Source organism: Stegodyphus dumicola, chromosome 4 (assembly GCF_044657685.1).
Source record: "Stegodyphus dumicola isolate Sdum_Otavi_A_Nest chromosome 4, ASM4465768v1".
Taxonomy (NCBI): Eukaryota; Metazoa; Arthropoda; class Arachnida; order Araneae; family Eresidae; genus Stegodyphus; species Stegodyphus dumicola.
In genome coordinates, this window is record NC_140771.1 from 215,872,857 (window position 1) to 215,891,586 (window position 18,730).

The window sequence follows — 18,730 nt, forward strand, 5'->3', positions numbered from 1 at the left end:
CAACAAAAAATTATCGAAGAGATTTCTTTAATGGGAGGAGGAGATAATAGCCTCAGCAAAGCTGCAAACTTCTAGTAAAATGAGGAAAATGCTGAAAGTGTTTGAAATTTGCGTCATACATTGAGAAGCATCATCCTAATAAGGCAGTACCTATGCACACTAACAATAATGTTTTGTCTCCAATTTTGCGAAAATTTGAAGTGTAGGTAAAACAGAATGTCTTTAGGCAACTTTCTTATAAAATAAGATGTGTTATAAATAATATCTTACATTATTGTAAATATGTTTGAGTGTGTTTTTAGGGGGATGGAATGCTTTATCCTGTTTTACATTGATTTCTGTGGGGGGGGAAAAAAAAAAAAAAAAAAAAAAATTGTTTCACTTGAACAAGTGTTTTAGGGTTACATACAAGATATGGGAACAAATTATGCTCATTAAACGAGGTTCCACTGTAGTAAAATACATACTTAAAAAATCATTTACTTTTTGAAATTAAATAAACTGAATTTTGTTATTTCATTAGATGCAGAATATGGTTGTATATTTTTAATTTTTTAAAGATATTTTTTTGGTCATTAGCCAATAACATAAAAGTGCTGAAATTTGTAGTTTTCATTTTCTGTATTGTTTGTTTATATTCAAAATTTAAGTTTTTTGATGTTATATGTATAAGTTGGCAAAATTACAGCATGTTAAATAGCATTTAATTTTCTTCCCTGTGTAGTGGTGATGGCAGTTTGCAGTCCACAAATGGAGAAGATCGCAACCCTCTTGCAATGGCCAGGGCAGTTACTGTACATACTGACACCAACAAAGTGATGTATTTTGCTTAAAATGGAAATGTGTATTTCCCAACAAAAATCTTCTGAAAAAAGTGCATCATCTTATTTGGCTCAGTTGCAATCTAACTGCAGGTGCCAGATTATTCTACACTTTTGATCTATATGACATTGTAACTGCTAATGTGCAGTGTGTTAATATAGGCAGAATGACAGAAAATTTTCAAATAGGTAAATTTGTTTCAACTTGATGTGAATATTAATGACTTTTGACAAAAGTTTTATTACATAATGACTGTTTGTGCCATTGGACTTGTGTATCATATTCATCTGTTTTGTCGGAGAACTTTTCATTCTTTTTTCCCTTTCCTTTTTAAAAATGCAACAATTCTGGTCATACTCTGACAAAATTTGAAGTCTTGAAAACTAGACAACGAAGAGGATGAGCATTTTGCTTTCATAGTTATTCTGTATTCAATTTATGATGTTGCAGCCTTCTGAACAGGTGTTTTGCGATAAACATTGTTAAATTGAAATTGTAATTTTATTTAGTTTGATAATGGATTTCTCTCTTTAGGTTGTTGATCTCAATAGGTTGTTAATCTGTTGACGCATAAGAACTGATTTTACATTAAAATTTCAGTTTGCATGTGTAATGACTAAATTTGTTGTATTTAAGTTGTTTTATTTAGTAAATGTCACAAATTATATTTGAATTTAAGATTTAGCAGCATTGCAGAAAGGATGTTGTCCTTTGTAATTTCCATAATTTATTGTTTTATATTCCTTTGAGTAATTTATTATGAAATCGGTGTCTGTTCTGCTATTTTTGAAAGTCTTTTTTCTTTTATTTATATTTAATAACTGCATGTAATACATACATTTTCCCCATTTCTTAGCAATATTAACTTCTAGATATATTTTTAACAAAATTTTGTATATAGAAATCTGTTTAGTTAAAGCAATGAAACAGTTTTATAACATGGATGTGACAGTTCTGCTTTCTTAATATGGAATTGTATGTAGCCTCAGGCTATTGCCAACCGTCCACAATTGGCATGGACCAATAACTGAAATCTAATGCGCCAAATTAGAAGAGATCATGAGCTGTCATCCTTTCTACAAATTCTGCTTTGAATTAGTATCTATAGCTGCTAGTTAAAAAAAAAAAAAAAAAAAAAAAAAAAAAAGAGAGAGAGAAGGAAAAAAACTTTCAGATGTTTATCTCATAATCAGATTTTAAGTGTGCTCATAATGTGCATGCATTTTACAGAATTTTAATCAAAACATATTAATTTCAATAAGTATACCATTGTTAAGTACTGGCACAATCAGTGCCTTAGTCTGCCCTGAAACAAACAAAAAAAAAAAAAATTGAGCTGCAGCCTACATGAGAGGAAATGAAACTGTATGTCTTTCAATATTGCCTGGGTTTCACAAGCCCCCCGTGTCTTTGCCTACATATATGTACATAATAAATAAATTATTCACAGCATTATTTTAATCATGCACGGGCACATACGACTTTCTCATTGGTAAAAAATCTAGTTTGTAGAACCTGGTAGAGTAATGAGAGCCAAATGACGTTATATGTGTATTCCTACCATTCCTTTTATATTTTTATCATATATTTAACAGATTTTTCAGCTCTTATTTATGAAGCAAATAATTGTGTTGAATGTTGTGTTCATGTTTGAGGAAATGACTAATGTGTGGTTTTTCTAATGTCTTCCTCTGCCACTTAAAAGGAGCAGCTGATGTGCTGTTATGAGGAGTTACATTTTGCTCCCAGTAACTAAGTGCCACTTTTGTAACCAAAGAATATTGCTCTTCACCTCAGTATGAATATATTGCTTTATTGACCTGAAAAAAAAAAAAAAAAAAAAAAAAAAAAATACTATCAAGATTGTATGATTGCTGTGCATAATTACTATCAAGATATGTGCTGATGTGCTCTGTATAACTGTCACAACACAGAAATTTCGCTTTAATTTAATGTTATTTTATGCTGTTTGTGGGAAAGCAATATCACATTTGTGAAATGTCTGAATTTATGTTTCTTGTAAACTTTATATATGCATTCCACCTCATGCACTGGCTTTTGAAACTGTTCACTTTGGAAGAGGATACTTGCCATTCAAGGACATTTTATTTTTATGTATGTTAATTTCTTGATCTATATGTGTTTTTGTTTAATTCCAATCAACTCCAATCAATCAACTAAGTATTAATTAAAAAACTTAATCTTGAAATGAATCTTAAGATAACTATAGGAATAATGGCTTAAAATTTTGTGTGTATAATATATGTATGTATGTACACACATACATAGTGTACATTAATTTGGTATATGTGCATATTGCACACTTCAACTAAAAATCAGTTCAAAAGAGTAAAACTTAAAATTGCATGTGGAAATGTTTGCCAATGCCTGTAATTATTTTTTTTTTGCATAATTATGTTTTTAAACTAATCATTTTTTATTTAAAACTTCCAAGTATCCTAAATTAATGTTTTATTAGTAGTGTGTTTGATAATGAAGAAAACTTTATTCAAATTATAGCTGAAATGTTTCATTAATATTTATCCATAGTTACTGTTTACTTGTGAGATTTATTGGTAAAAGTTTTTTTTTTTTTTTTTTTTTTTTTTTTTTTTAAAGGTTTTGCATTTTGAATGCATTGAAATTGCATCATGATTTTTGTTACAAAGAATGTGATCCTAAATGACTTCATTTTGCTTTTAAATGTTGATTTGACACCAAAGCTTGCCTCTCCCTATGCATGCAATATAGGGCTTTTATTAAAATTTTTGTTTCTAGTTCTGTAAGCGTTTTAAAGTTTTTAAATACCCTTTTATGAAAAGAAGTGAATTTTCATTTTTAAATTTATGTACCGAACTAAGTTCTTTCACTGCTGATCAGATATGACTTAGGTACTAAGTTATTAGTTAAAGAAATTTTGCTGTATAGGCTTTATAAACAGAAATGATTCAAATTATAAAAACGTATATTTTTTAAACACAAATATACTTTCAAAATGTGAATATAATGTCATTTCCTACTGACTGAGATTGTTACAATGTTAATTTCATGAATGAACATTTCATTTTGTGGATAAGTGAGAAAACCAGACAAGAACAAAAAGGGGATTGGAATTTTTATTATGATTTCTGTAGTAAACAGAATGTGATTATAATTTGGAAGATTTAAAAAAATTGGAAAAGGATTTATAATAGGTACACAATCAAAAAATTAAAATTGATTATTCTGTGTCTGCAATGGAGTTTATTATCTTAATGAATTCTTTTTGAAAATTATGTATTGAATTTGCGGTACCAAGTGTTTCAGCTTTTATTTTTAAAAGACTTTTGAGTGCAATAATTCCTGGGGCAGCCTCTAATCATTGTCTTTGTGATTGAAAGAAGTTATTTTGTGTACTTATTTTTTTAATGCTGTGTTAGTGCTTATATCCCTATTTGTAGTTATATATATAAATATTTTAATTTGTGCTGTTTAATGCTTTCTTAGCTTTTTGGTGTATAATAGTTTGCATGATAATTGTTCACTATATTTCTTTTTAAATAATTATCAAAAAACCTTTTTTCTTTTAAATTATAATTTAATCTCAGATTTATTTAGTGATTAAAAAACACTTTTTTGTTTAAATAATTCAAGTGCATGTAGAATTCATTATACTGTGAAATCTTTAGTTCTTTTTTTAAATGCAGTTGTTTATCATTTTGCTGTATGATTATTAAATTTTGCTTATTGGAGATGATTAACTTATATACATCTGATTCCAAAGTCAGGATATTGTAAAATTCTGTGTGTTTGATATATGAAGTTACTTTCCAAAAAATTCTTGTATATATTATTGATAACTATCCTCTGAAATTTTTTATTTCATACATCAACAAACCAGTGTTTCATGTTATACTGAATCCTTTAATTGTAATTCACATTTAAGTAAGTATTCACTTCAATATTCTTCCCCCTTTCAAGTCTTGGCTTAATGTGGTCATTTAAACCCTGTATAAACATGTGCTTGTAGATTTTTAAGTTCACAACATTTCAGTTTTCCCTCTTTACCGAAGAGAAGTGGTATATTGTGAACATTATTGTATATTAATTTATATTATCGCTAGTAATTATTATCTTCTATTATTCATTTTTATGTACAGTAATTTATTATCAAAATACAAATTCAGAATATGTTTTAGTATTATGCACTTCAGTTTATTGTAAATTAATGTGTAGTATTCCTCTCTGTTTTTAATTATTATTATTTTGAATGTTAGAATGCTTTATTTGTACAAAAGGAAAACAAAAACAGGTCAATGATTAGTTTTTTGTGGTGTGAAAGGTTGGAGAGATATATTTCCAATATATTCTGTTCTCATGTATTTTGTTTTGTGACTGGTAAAGTTTTAAGGTCTAAGTGCATAAATATATTAAGAGTGTATAAAAAAAATAGACATTTAAAATATAAAATTCAGTGCACATTTACTAATATAACCAGTATAATTTGCTAAAAAAATAACAGTAGTTCATGAAAACACCATTTGTATGTTTTTATCAGGTTTGCCACGCTACAGGGAAAACCGTAAAAAGTCAGGGAATTTGAAAATTGACCAAAAAATTCAGGGAAAAGTCAGGGAATTTAAATATTTTAGTCAAAATCTGGAAAAGTCAGGGAATTCCATACGGATATTCCCCCCCCCCCCAAAAGCGAGTTTTGCGCCGACGTTGGAACCAATCACTTTCTAGGCGAATTATGTATCGCATGAGCATCATTCAGTCAGCTGGCATAGAGCCAAATTTTCGCTCCTCCAGTCAGATTGTCTTGAGAGAAAGGCAAAGCAAGTTTCCAGTAACTTTTGGTTTCCAGTAACCTCGAGTATCGAGAGACTCCCATGCGCATATGCAGTGCATGTTGAACTAAGGAAAATAGGTATTCTCGTATAAAATAAAATCGGTTTAATCCTAGTATAGGGCAACATGGAGGTTAGAATAGCCTCCATGTACCATATACAGTCAAAAGTCGTTAATCCGGACTCGTCGGGACTTCGGCGATTCCGGATTATCGATTTTTCCGGATTATAGATCATCAGTTTAAATCTGGTAAAATGGCATGCAGAAATTATAAAATTAAAAATATGAAACCGTAATTTACGAAATAAAGAACAATTATGATCTAAAGGGTATCAAAATTTACAAAAAAAAAAAAAAAAAAAAAACTTAATATTTATTTGTTTACTTTATTAAACATTTCTTTCAATGTAAGTTGTTTCAGTTGCTTCGTTTTTTATGTGATAATACATTCTCTTTAATTCTATAAACAGACATAATTTCTTGTTCAGTTACAAAGTTCCGCTGTTCAAGTTCTATAATTGCTGTGTCAAGAATACCGACTAATTTGTCAATCGAAATTTTTTCGTTTTCAATAACCTATGTCACTTTCTTTGCTATCGGAAGCGAATTATAATGACCAGGCATTTGATTTAAATCATATCAAAGATGGAGTACATCGAGATGAAATACTACATTGAGTAAGCAATTATAAGCCAAATAAAATAAAAACATCTGCTCTTAAGATAAGGATAGTGCTGACAAATCAACTTCCAATTCATTGCACACCGCAATCCGGATCCAATTCGAAGATTAAGGAACAACGCAATCTGCAGCATTAACTGAAATAGATAATTAGATAATTTTAGCTTAGCTTATCCCGTCCGTTATACATTAAACGCGCATTCGTAAACGTATTTTGCGCACACGCAAATTCGCAGTGGTAAAGGTCTTACGCCCTTAAGGGCGTCAACGCGATGCATGCGCAGAAAGTTTGTAGCTTTGAGGTCCGGATTATAGATCATTCCGGACTATGGGTGTCTGAATTAACGACTTTTGACTGTAATGGGATTTGGGGATATTATGATGAGCAGTAAACGGGTCATTTTGGTGTTGGTCATTTTGGTCCAGATTAGGCAGATTCTAATCTGAATCTTCAGTGGAGAAAACAATTCCTATTATAGTTATAATAGTAATGCTTTGGGGATTATATATTATAAGCCATATGTAATTGGCAAATTTTTGTGTTTTCAAGTGGTACCATAATTAATTTATCTCTTAGCACAGCCAATGTGCATTACGCAGATAGACTGGAATTTTCTTAAAACACACCTGGAAAACCTGGAAAAGTCAGGGAATTTCAATTTCCTATTTGAGTGGCAACCCTGTTTTATGGTTTCCAGTAATGCATATGAGAGAGAGAGAGAGAGCTTATATTCTTTAATTATTTAAACCTGTCTGATTTTATGCATAATGACTTAAATAAATTTTTAATATTAAATATGTCCTTAAATTAAGAATATTGTATTAAAAGTTAATTATAGTTTTAATATTTTATTTATATTTAAATTTTTCAGCTACCCATAAATTAAAGTTTTTATATTATTCCTTGCCAAATTTTGATTTTTAAATTGACACCCCTTTAAGTACATGTAAAAATTTAAGTATTTTAAAATTTAAAGAAATTTTGTGTTTTAATTTTAATAATATGTGTAGCAATATATTTTATGAAGGCATTAAATGAAACAACTGAAGTTTATTGTTAACTGTATTTGTCATGTATTAGTAGTGAAGAAGAAAAGATTTTTTCATACAACCCTGCTCTCTTTTTTTTATTTTTGTATATGATTCATTTGTCTTTAATATATGTCTGACAGTTGATATTTTTCTAGATATGTATTTGTTTTCTCTGCAGTTGTTTCCTGCCATTGAGTTATGCAATATTTGGATAGTCTATACATTAAAAAGGATAGTTTTTAAAAGAATAATTTTCCCCCAAGGGAAAAGGTTCTGAGCTAACAATTGCAGCACTGTTACTTTATATAATTTCACATTTTAATAATAATATCTGTTTCATTTATCTTGAAATTTGTCTTTCATAAGAGTACCTGCTGTTAAGTAAAATGTATAACTAATATAACAGATATGTAAACATATTGTGAATTTGGTAAATGTTTTGTTTTTTAAAAATCATAAATTTAGTTACATTATAGTGTTTATCTTTTGTAATTGTTTTATTGGCTATGTTAAATTGGCCAGTATTTGGCATTATAATATATTGAAGGTAATTAACACAAAAGTGAAGAGACCTCAAAAGAGGTAACATGTTAACTATCTAAATGCACTTAAGCCTTTATTGACTTCCGATTGTGAATTATGGAGCTTTACGATGATTATTATTTGTGTGTGTCCTTTTTAATTCATAGAAATTATTATGTGTTACTGAGTTAAAATGTTTTCAAATGAGCATTTTCATACTATCATTTTGACAAAATTAATTAGCTTCATCTCTGTAGATATTGTATCAGTGGCCTCTGAAATTTTCCCCAATTACTTGAGATCCATATTTTACATAAAATATATTTATGTATTAATCATTTTTGTATGTGTTAATGAATTTTGTTTCATATTTATTTAGGGAATCTTGTGTTATGTTTTGTATTTGTTTTACAGTAGAAATAGGGATTTTTCTTGTTGTAATTTTAAGGGAAAAAACAATTAGCATTACTTCATGAGTAAAAAATTAAAATCTTTAATTTAAGAAAAGTTCATTATTTTGCCAGTAAAAATTAAATTTTGATGTTTTAAATCCTATAACAGATAAATTTGCTATGTGAGAATGAAGTAATAATTGATATTGTCCTTTTTTCTGACCCTTAATATTTTAATGTTTTGTTTAATTTTAATATTTTAATGTTTGTTAATTAAAATGCGCTTTAATTTGACTTGCATGTAATGTATATTCATTTCCGTTAAAGTAGTTTTAAAAAAAGGAAATAAATAAGGTTTTACGTTTTATTATTTATAAATATTATTGATATTATCTCTTATAGTAAAATATTGAATATGATAATTCTTTGTTAGTAAAATTATAATTAATTATAATATTAAGTTATTCATAACTTGAATTCAAAAGATAATTTTTATTATAAGTGGGAGTCCCATAATTGAGCTCAACATGTTATTTTTTGTTGAATATTGTACAAATGTGTTATGGTATTATTTTACTCATTTTATTGGGCTATTTATGTATACATAGCTTAGCATTTTTCCTCTCCAGATTATTGTGTATAGTATCTAACTTGCTTTATTTAGTTTATCCAAGAAGTAAAAATACTGTATAATCTAAGAATAAGTAATATTTTTGATATTTTGATTAGTTGCAGAAGAAAGGAAACTGGTGATGGCTAATTCTTATATGAACCAGTTCAATGATGTGGCTGTCAAAATGTCACTAGTAAAATACACTTGCTAAATTATGATTTTGATATGGCTGTCTAAAAATGCCACACTATAAATTGTTTTATACTTGCTGTTGAAAGCAATTAAGTATAACAGTATGTAATACAGTTTTATAGGAAAATGTACCAAAGAAGTACCATTTAGGTTAGTTGAAATTTAATCATATTATTAAATGGAAAAAAAAATTAAATGAGAAATGCTAATGTGTGTATTGAAAATTTACATTTAACAATTATCCTGCTAATGTAATCTGTTTAATAAAAAAACTTTTAAACCATGACCTTTTTTTATAATATTAACTTCTGGTGGAATTGCATTTTTTTGCCAACTGTCAGCAATGAAGAAATGTAATCAAAAGGCTTTCAGTTTTTAAATTAAAGTACCTAGCTTTTACAGAAAATGTTGTTTGATAATAGTATCAACCATTGTTTAGTTGAAATTAATTTTTTATGAAATAAAACTTGGAATGAATATAGGCAATTTGTTTTTAAAATTTTTATATTAATTTTGTGAACTACAAAATTGATTTCTATATTCACACTGTTATCTATCTGTATTTTTAAAAATTAAGCATAAGAATAGTATTATGATTTCTATTTGAGTTATTCCAAAGTGAAACTTTGGAGTTTTATGCTAAAGGTCAAATTATATTCAGCTTTGGCTGTGCAGGCAGGCTATCAGGCACCTAGGCAGACTATCATTTATGCTCTTAAAATTGAATTCAATGCTGAATTTGTCTAGAAGTAAAGTTTAAGAATTGCATAAGTTTTCTCTGAATCTAATAACAGCCTATTCATTTTTGTTTTCTGCTTTGAATGCTAAGAGGATGAGTGATTAAATATAATGTAAAGGGGGTTATACTTCTTGCATAATATATTTAGATTGTTTTAAATTTATTTCACAAGCTTAGTCTATGAGATTATGCATATTTAAATTAGTAGGAAATGTTCATATAAGCTATCAGTTTTGGATCTTTGTTTATAGTACTTCGTAATAAGCTCAACATCTTTGAACTGGTTTGATCAAAATATAAGACAATAACTCAATAATGCAAATTTTTATTCATGTTTCTTAGTAGAGTATTGTAATGTTCATAATTGCAGTCTATTGAATATTGCTGTAAAATAATTTAATGGCATTAATTTTCAGACAATCATTTATGCAGTTTTTCTATATCTATGAACTGATGCCAGTTGCTCCTAAAATGTGTCAGCTCATTGGTGAAATTTATTAATGCTGCTGTTAATTTATATAGTTTTAGCCAAAGCATTTTTGCTTCTGAATTGTGTAATGTGGATGTTTTTGCCATAACTGCTGAAAAGTTGTAAAAAGTGTTCATACAATCTATAAAGAACATTTAGTCAACCTTATTTAATTATGTACTTAAAATTATTGTATCTGTGTGATAGGTGAAACTTATTCCAAAAGCAAATTGGAAGCTCTATAGGTAGAGGAACCTAGGCTATCTTATTGGTATACATTAACTTTTTTTTTTTTTTTTTTTTTTATCATAGAGAACCAATATTAGTTCACATACTCTTACCCTTATTGCTCTCAGGAGAGAATTTAAATGAATAAATACAAGTGACTAATGTGTACTTTGGAGGAAATAATCTTCAGTTTTGCAGTGGGCTAGTCATAAGTTTGAAAATTAATATGGGTGATAAAATTTTTATTAGTGGTGTGTGGTGCTTCTTATATGTAAGTTTTCTTGATAATGTTCATATCAATAGGTGTGAAACTCTCCCTAAGTATGACTGAAATTGGTCATATATTCATATCTTGTATTAAAAAAAATTTTTTTTTCATTTAGACAATCTTTTGGTGGGATTGCTATAAAAATTATTTCATTTGACTTCAGGGTACAGCTGCTGCACTTTTGTTAGCTTTCATATTTTTTGAAAAATTGTTAAATATGTAAATGTTTTTAAACAGCTTTACTTTTAAGAGAAAAATAACTAAAATTCTTCCATAAAATTAACCCACTTCCATGAATATTAGGTATCTTGCCTTGGAATTTCATGCTTTCTAATCCGCCATGGTAAAGTTTGAAAGAAATGAATGTTTTTAAAATATCACCCATCTAAAACGTATGCCGTCGAAAGGAATTATGATGAAATGTTTTATTGAATTAAAAGCCCTGTTAAAATGTAGTTATTGATTGACTGTATGAAGAAGATTTTCAGAAGGTAAGTGTTGGTTAGAGTAACTTATTTAAAAATAATTTGTTTATAAAAGAAGGGGAAAAATTAAATATTGGAAAAAGTGTCTTAACATGATATAATTTAACAAGGTATCTTTTAAGTAATTAAAATTATTATTTTCAGTATGGTAAGAGCATATATTTGCTCATGTGCAGATTAAATTATAATTATCTCATGTATGTCCTCCTTTTTTTTAATAGTGGCGATAAAAAGTGTGCTAAGAAAAAAAGTTTAACTTTACCTTCGCAGAGTTGTTAAAAGAACTTGTTAGAAATATAAGTTGTTCCCTTACTCGGGTTTTCATCAGCATAAAAATTTTAGAAAATTGCAAAGTTAAATGCAGTTAGTCAAAAGCATAACTTAAAAATAAAAAAATAAATTAAAATTTAGGTTGATGAATTAAATATTAAGCGAATGTATTTTACATAAAAATCTTGCAGTTATAATCTGGTAGCAGAGTGTATTGCAAATGGAGATCATTTGGAATAAGCATGGAAATGTACGTGGGGAGTAATAGTAAAAGTGATGAAAAGTAAAATAGAAAAAAAGGTATCTAGTCTTCAAATTATAGATATATACATATATAATAATTGAAATTTCTAATAACTGCTAAAAACGGTCAGCTGTTAAACAAATTAATTTTAAGAAGCCATCTTTTCCTTTCAGTTTGGTGTCATACATAACCTTTTTATTCCTTTTGCAGCGAGAATGAAGTTTTTTCATGTGCCAACGACGTAGGGGCATTGTACATCCATTTTTAATACTAAGCACTTTCTTGCTTTAAAATCTTAATATTAAAAACAAAGATCCTATAAAATCTGTTTTTTGTCAAAGTATTTAGTTTCGCACAAATATTGTTTACATTTTATTTCTGTACAAATTCATGATCTATGCAGTTAACATGAAATTAAGGCAAAATGCAATATTACTTATAATGATTATATTAAATTTACTTTTGTACACAAGAAAGCAAAAAATCTGTTTCAAGAAATCTAAAAATTCAGAAAATCAGTGTATTTTATGTGCTGTTGGCATACTGAAAGATGGAAGTTAAAAATTATCTATTTGATGCATATCTAAATCTCATCATCTAGCATCATGCTTTTTAACTATCTGAAGCATCAAACCCTTAAGACCCTAAAGTTCTCAAAAATGCCATGAATAAGTGTTATTTTTCTTGAATAATTCCAAAATGACCTTCTCTCTTTGTGCTCTCTTTTCCTTCTAATATGCAGTCAACTTGGAAACAGATCCATCATTTACACCCTTAACTTGTAGAGGGTTAATATTTATGGAGTAAAATGGTAATATTTGTTAACACTCAAAATATTCCATTTTATTAAGTTTGTGTTATTTTAGCCTTATTTATTAGTTGTTAGACCATCAAATAAAACCTTTAGTTTCATCGTATCAAAAAAGCAGTGGCCTGTCAGTAACATATCAATCTCATGTCATATTGATATCAAATTGTAATGTATATTGCATAATGCACTGAGACTGAAAAGGTTAATACTTATATATCCTTTTTATTACTTGTTATGCAAACTTTTTTAACACTTTGAAGTTCTGAATGTGATAGTCCAAAATGCACATTTTGATTTAGTTTCTTATATGTATGTAATAAGGAATATTATTCTTGGTTAGTATTTACTTTCAAGACAAGTAAAAGCAATTTTAAAAAAATATTTTGAATATATAGGAGAAATGTATGATGTGAGAAAGGCACATCATTCAATTAAGTGGTAGAATGAGAAATAAGTATTTTGAAGTATATAAACTATAACTATAATATTTGAAGTATATAAAATAAGTATATAAACTTTCTCAAAATTATGAATGTCCCTTTGACTAGCATTGCAGAAGTATGTGTATTGTTTCCACCAAGTGTATTAAAAAAACTTTTCCAGTTACAGTGAATTTAACTAATTGATTACTGGTTAATTTGAAATTAACCAGTGAAACTATGCAAAATATCCGTACTAATCAGAAAGGGAAAAGTGATATTAAGCCAAAAATATAGTGTTTGTATTTTATATATATATATGTATATTATATTGTTTTATTTTATAATATGTTTTTGCTTGTATTTAATGAAGCAAATTTGAATTATTTAAACATTATGTAACATTATTTAAACATTATGTAATGCTAAAATATAATTTATAAAAACAGCTGTCTTTCTTATTTAATATTTGGTTATGGGTTCTAAATATAATATATATCATTTTGATGGCATAGGTTCCTGCAATTGTTATATTTATAATCCCAGTGAAAATGTTGTGATGAACCATATTCCTTGCTACCAATGTAATAAGTAGTTTGGGTTTTAAGATACTTTTGTAGTGATAAAGCAGATCAGTGTAGAAAATTATGGAAGTATTGTGGACTAAATATGATTTATTTTTCAAAATTTTGCTGTTTTTATGTATAGTAAAATGCTTAGATTAAATATAGTGTTCCATAAAAAAAATTGATGTATTTACATAAATATTGGAGCCAGAAACTTGTAAATTGTAAATTTGTAAAATGACTAATTACATTATATGATGATTAGTGTATTGATACAGATCTGCAAATAATTTTGAGCTTTTTGTGCTTTTTAAAATGAAGTAAATATATGAAATAATGCTATGTAAATAATTAATATTATTGTCCCTCCTTTTCTTCCCCTTGTCCAATTTTTTTAATTTGAGGAAAAAAGAGCCTGTATATTGCTGAAAATAATCAGAAGTAAAATTGTTATTAATATGGTGACTGACATCTAAGATCTTTCACTGTTAAAGGACAACATGGCTAAAAAATGTGAATAATTTTGTGTGTAATGTAAAATTTGCTGTAGATTGTTGCTAAAGTGATTTAAATTTTATGCACTTGTAAGATTTTTGAAACGTGTCACTGCGCTTTACTCCTTGTATATAGTTGTAGTTTTAATCGATGTTATAACTGGCTGAAACTGTGATTTTTGTCATGTGTTCTCTATCAACCAAGGCTTGAAAAATTACCTGTTTTCTGGTGGTATATCACTATTATCAATTAGTATATAGTATCTTTGAGTGAGGCAAGTGTAGTAGTTTTTATGTTCGTTAATGTGTAATGCCATTTCAACCCATTTCTGCAGAATATGAGAGTTATATTTATGGTGCATTACTGAAGATAAAATGTGCAGTAGTGAGTTAGACTTATGCATGCATTGAAACAATCTGTATACAAGATCAGCCAGTTTTATTTGCAGTATATACATGCCAGTCCATTTTGTGTTATTATTTCGTATAATTACAAAATAGTGCTTGTCCTTTAAGTATGGGCAAGCGTAAACGTAGCTTCAAATACTGTAGTGGAAGAGGCTATAATAATTTGATTTACATCTGAGAAGATGCTCAAGGGAATATTATAAAATATTTCTCTGCCTAAAAATTTACCATAGCTGTGAGTTCTCTCACCTTTTTCATTACATTTCCCATTAGATCACCAAATCTGTTTTTAATTTTAAGCCTTTACTAACAAAAATGTTTCATATTTGAATTGATAAAACGTAATTTGTGCTAATTCCATCCACTACAACCATCTATAAGTATTTTCAGCATAATTTTTCTTATTAATTTGATATTGTAGTTATTTGTAGAACTCTTCTTGAAAATTTAACAGAAAGTTTAATAAATAAACATTTGTATTTAATATTGTAATACATATAGTACATTACTAAGTTTCCCCGCACAATAATATGGACATTATTAATTTTATTTCCATCATATTTGAAATTACTTTGATAAATAAAAACTTTCCTTCCCTACTCAGGATTTTCTCAGTTTAAAAGTGTAAGAAAATTTCAAAATTAAGTTAACCAAAGAACATGAAATTTGGAATATTTTAATTATATATTAATGTATTTTTCATCAGAATCATATTACAGTCAAAAGTCGTTAATTCGGACACCCATAATCCGGACCTCAAAGCTAAAATCTTTCTGCGCATGCGCCGCATTGACGCATGCGCATAGGCGTTTTACTCGTGCGCGCAAGACATTTCCGACTGCGCAAGTGCAGAATACGTTTTCGCGTGCGCGTTTAATATATAACGGACGGCATAAGCTAAAATTATCTAATTATGTATTTCTGTTAATGTTGATGATTGCGTTGTTCCGTAATCTTCGAATTGGATCCGGCTTATTATTTTTTGCAGACTGTAAGAGCAATTGTCAAATAGAATTTCCGATGCTGGAGCTCCCAAAGGATCTAGAAAACGAAAATATGTTTCGATGTCCATCAAACAAAAAACGAATTGCTACAAAAATGGATAAAGGCATATTTTTTGTTTATCTAACCGTTCCGAAATCTGTTTATCAATTTCACGCTGCTCTGCGCCGGGGGGGGGGACGTCGCGGCGCGCAATGAACTGGAAGTTGATTTGTCAACACTATCGTTATCTTCAGGGCAGATGTTTTTATTTTATTGGGCTTATAATTCCTTACTAAATGTAGTATTTAATTTCGATGTACTCCGTCTTTGATATGATTTAAATCAAATTCCTCGTCATTATAAATATCACGAATACAAATGAAATAGTTTTCTGGTTGCAATTTTCTAATTTCGGCTACGCGTAAGGTATGCTTTACGCATCCGCGCGTTGAAAGAAATGTTTAATAAAGTAAACAAATAAATATTAGGCTTCTTTTTTGGTAAATTTTGATACCCTTTAGATCATAATTGCTCATTATTTTATAAATTACGGTTTCATATTTTTAATTTTATAATTTCTGCATGCCATCTTACCAGATTTAAACTGATGATCTATAATCCGGAATCGCCGAAGTCCCGACGAGTCCGGATTAAAGACTTTTGACTGCATTAATATTTAACCTGAATCACACTGTATTAATATTTAACCTGAATCATGCATTATAAATTGAATATAAGTTAGATTGGAGATCTTTTAAAATGATATTGTATCTGTAATCTCACTTTATATATATATATATATATATATATATATATATTTAAAATTTGGTAGCTATGAGATACAGTGTTTGCACACAAAAAGGTATGTGAAACTTTTTTTGTGTATGTGCATGTTGCAAAATTAAAAAATATTAGTGTATTGTATTTTTCATTTTTCACTTCAGTCAGTTTTTAATTATTTCTATGATGCACCATTTTAGCAATGAAAAAAATTATTTATTACATTTTGTCTTTAGTTTGCACAAAGTGACTGGCATAAATGGGTTAATATTATCACTATAATTTAGATATTTTTTAATGATACCTACTTTTTTTATTGTGCTGTAAGTTGGTTTATAAAGTGAACACCAGTTGATTATCTGTAACTGAAGTGATATTACTGTTTATTTCCTGTTCTGTGAATTGACAGCCAAGAAAATTGCAAACTTAATATATTTTTTAAAGTGATATCGCCTCTCCTTCCCTCCAAAAGTTACAAAAATAAATTGCATTACTTTTTCCTACACCTTTTCCAAATATATGTGAAATTATTTATTGGAAAAATATTATCTAAAATTCATCTAATTGTGCACAATTCAAGCAATGTAAGAAATTTGATCAACTTACCTTTGTTCCCTTTTAATTATTTATTGACTTCTCACATTTTACATTTGTCTTCTCATTTAAATATAAGTGTTTAATGTTAGTGTATCTACTTCAGAGTCTACCTGATATATATATTATATTTAATTAAAAACTTTCATTGCTAGAGTCTTAAATGAGAAGTTATAATTTTTGTTGTAGTGAGTTTATTTATGGAGCCTCAACAAGTGTTAGTGGTGCTGTAATTTATGTTGTTTAAGTGCAAACTTTTTTTCCCCTGCTTAACTATGAGCTTTTGGAGGTGCCTTAAAAGTGAGACCGATTAGGTAAATTCATGCTATAATCCCTAATGCTTAACTAAAGGCTCCACTATGCAAAACTGATGACTGACAGTATTTGTTTTTCTTCACCCACAAGTGTAATTGCTTGAGCACTATATCATATGAAAGAGCCTTTTTCCATTACTGTTTTTGTAAGTTCTTTATTGTGTCACAAGTGAAGATTAAGAGAGATGGAAAGCAATGCCAGTGCCATTAGGTGCATGTTGAACGTATAGATTAAGTATTCTGTATGAAGAAAACTTAACTTTGTGTGCCAAATCTACATTTGAATTTAATCTTTCTGTTATTCATGCACATCACACGAAGGGCTTTTATTTTATTTGAATTCTTTTATATCGCTCAATGGAAAGAAATTAAGTTTTAATGTGGTTAATTAGCAGTTTTTACATTAGTTTATGAAAGGCTGGGTGATCAAATTATATTTATGAAATAGTGTATGTTTATCATGTAATCTTTGTGCTTATTCATCAGTTGTATTTTTCAAGCCCTGGTTGTAGAAGTTACAGGGTTCGTACATTTCTTAGCAAAGCCTTAATTTCATTTTAGAGATAAAAAGCTTTTAAAGTATATGCATTTTTTTTAAAGGGTAGAATTTTATTGAACTGAAGTATTAAAACTTTATGTAAACATTTTCAAGAAAGTTTTTAGTGTATATTTCTGATTTACATAAGTGTGTTTACTTCCTGTAAATGAAGCGGGGATATATTTGTATGATTTGCATAAAAAAGGTTATTTCTCCTTGTATTCTAGATTTTGATAAAATTAATCTCTGACAGCTAATTGCAAAAAAGCAAGTTCTTTAACAGTGCGTAAATTTGCAATGGGGGGGAGGCATTGGAAATGAGATATTGTTGAAAATATTTTATTTCGTATTTCTGGAATATGTACGAACCCTGGTTGTCTGTAGTAATGCACATTTCATTTCATATGTATCTTGTATAAGCTTTAGTACATATCAAGCAGTTTTGTTATAATCGAGTTTAGGAGGTGATGGTTGATAAAATATTAATTTATGCTCTAATGTATTGCTTCAATCAGGTGAAGAAACCTCTTAACAGAAGTGTATTGGTACTGGACGTATACATTTTAAGTGACATGTCAGCCAGCCGTTGAAAATGCATTTATGTGTGAATAAATGTTGAATGTCATTCTATATTGTTTTGTTTTTCTTATATAATTTACAAAAGATATTGATGTATTCATAAAATTCTGTGTCAGGAATAAGTATACAGACTTTGTAATCAAAAATGCAAAATGCAGTGACAATATTAATTCAAAGTTAATTCGAAAGCATAGTGAATATATATAAAATGCTGCGTTAGGCTGATATAAGATGATTAAAGTGTGCAGTTAGCTTTTATCTTCATATAGTTGATGACATATTAGTTGACTTCGAAATTATTTGTGGACACAACATGATGGCAGCATTGTTATATGTCTAAACAGGACAATGCATGATAATTTTTTTTTCTCCTCCAGAAATAAAAAATTCTGTGGCCAGTGATTGAGAATTTGGATATGTTTAAAGTTCAATAAGTGGTCCAATGTGACACAAAAT

The 18,730-nt window shown here is 28.4% G+C and overlaps 1 protein-coding gene across 4 annotated transcripts in view; it reads left to right on the forward strand.

Annotated features, from left to right (window-relative positions):
- Window positions 1–18,325, forward strand: part of AGO1 (protein argonaute-1) — a 96,699-nt gene extending 78,374 nt beyond the window's left edge. For all 4 annotated transcript variants that reach the window (XM_085815976.1, XM_085815978.1, XM_085815977.1 and 1 more), the window contains one exon: window positions 725–18,325. In XM_085815976.1, the coding sequence (XP_085672102.1) occupies window positions 725–833 (109 nt within the window). In that variant the 3' untranslated portion in view covers window positions 834–18,325. The remainder of the gene's footprint in view (window positions 1–724) is intronic.
- The last annotated feature ends 405 nt before the right edge of the window (window positions 18,326–18,730 follow it).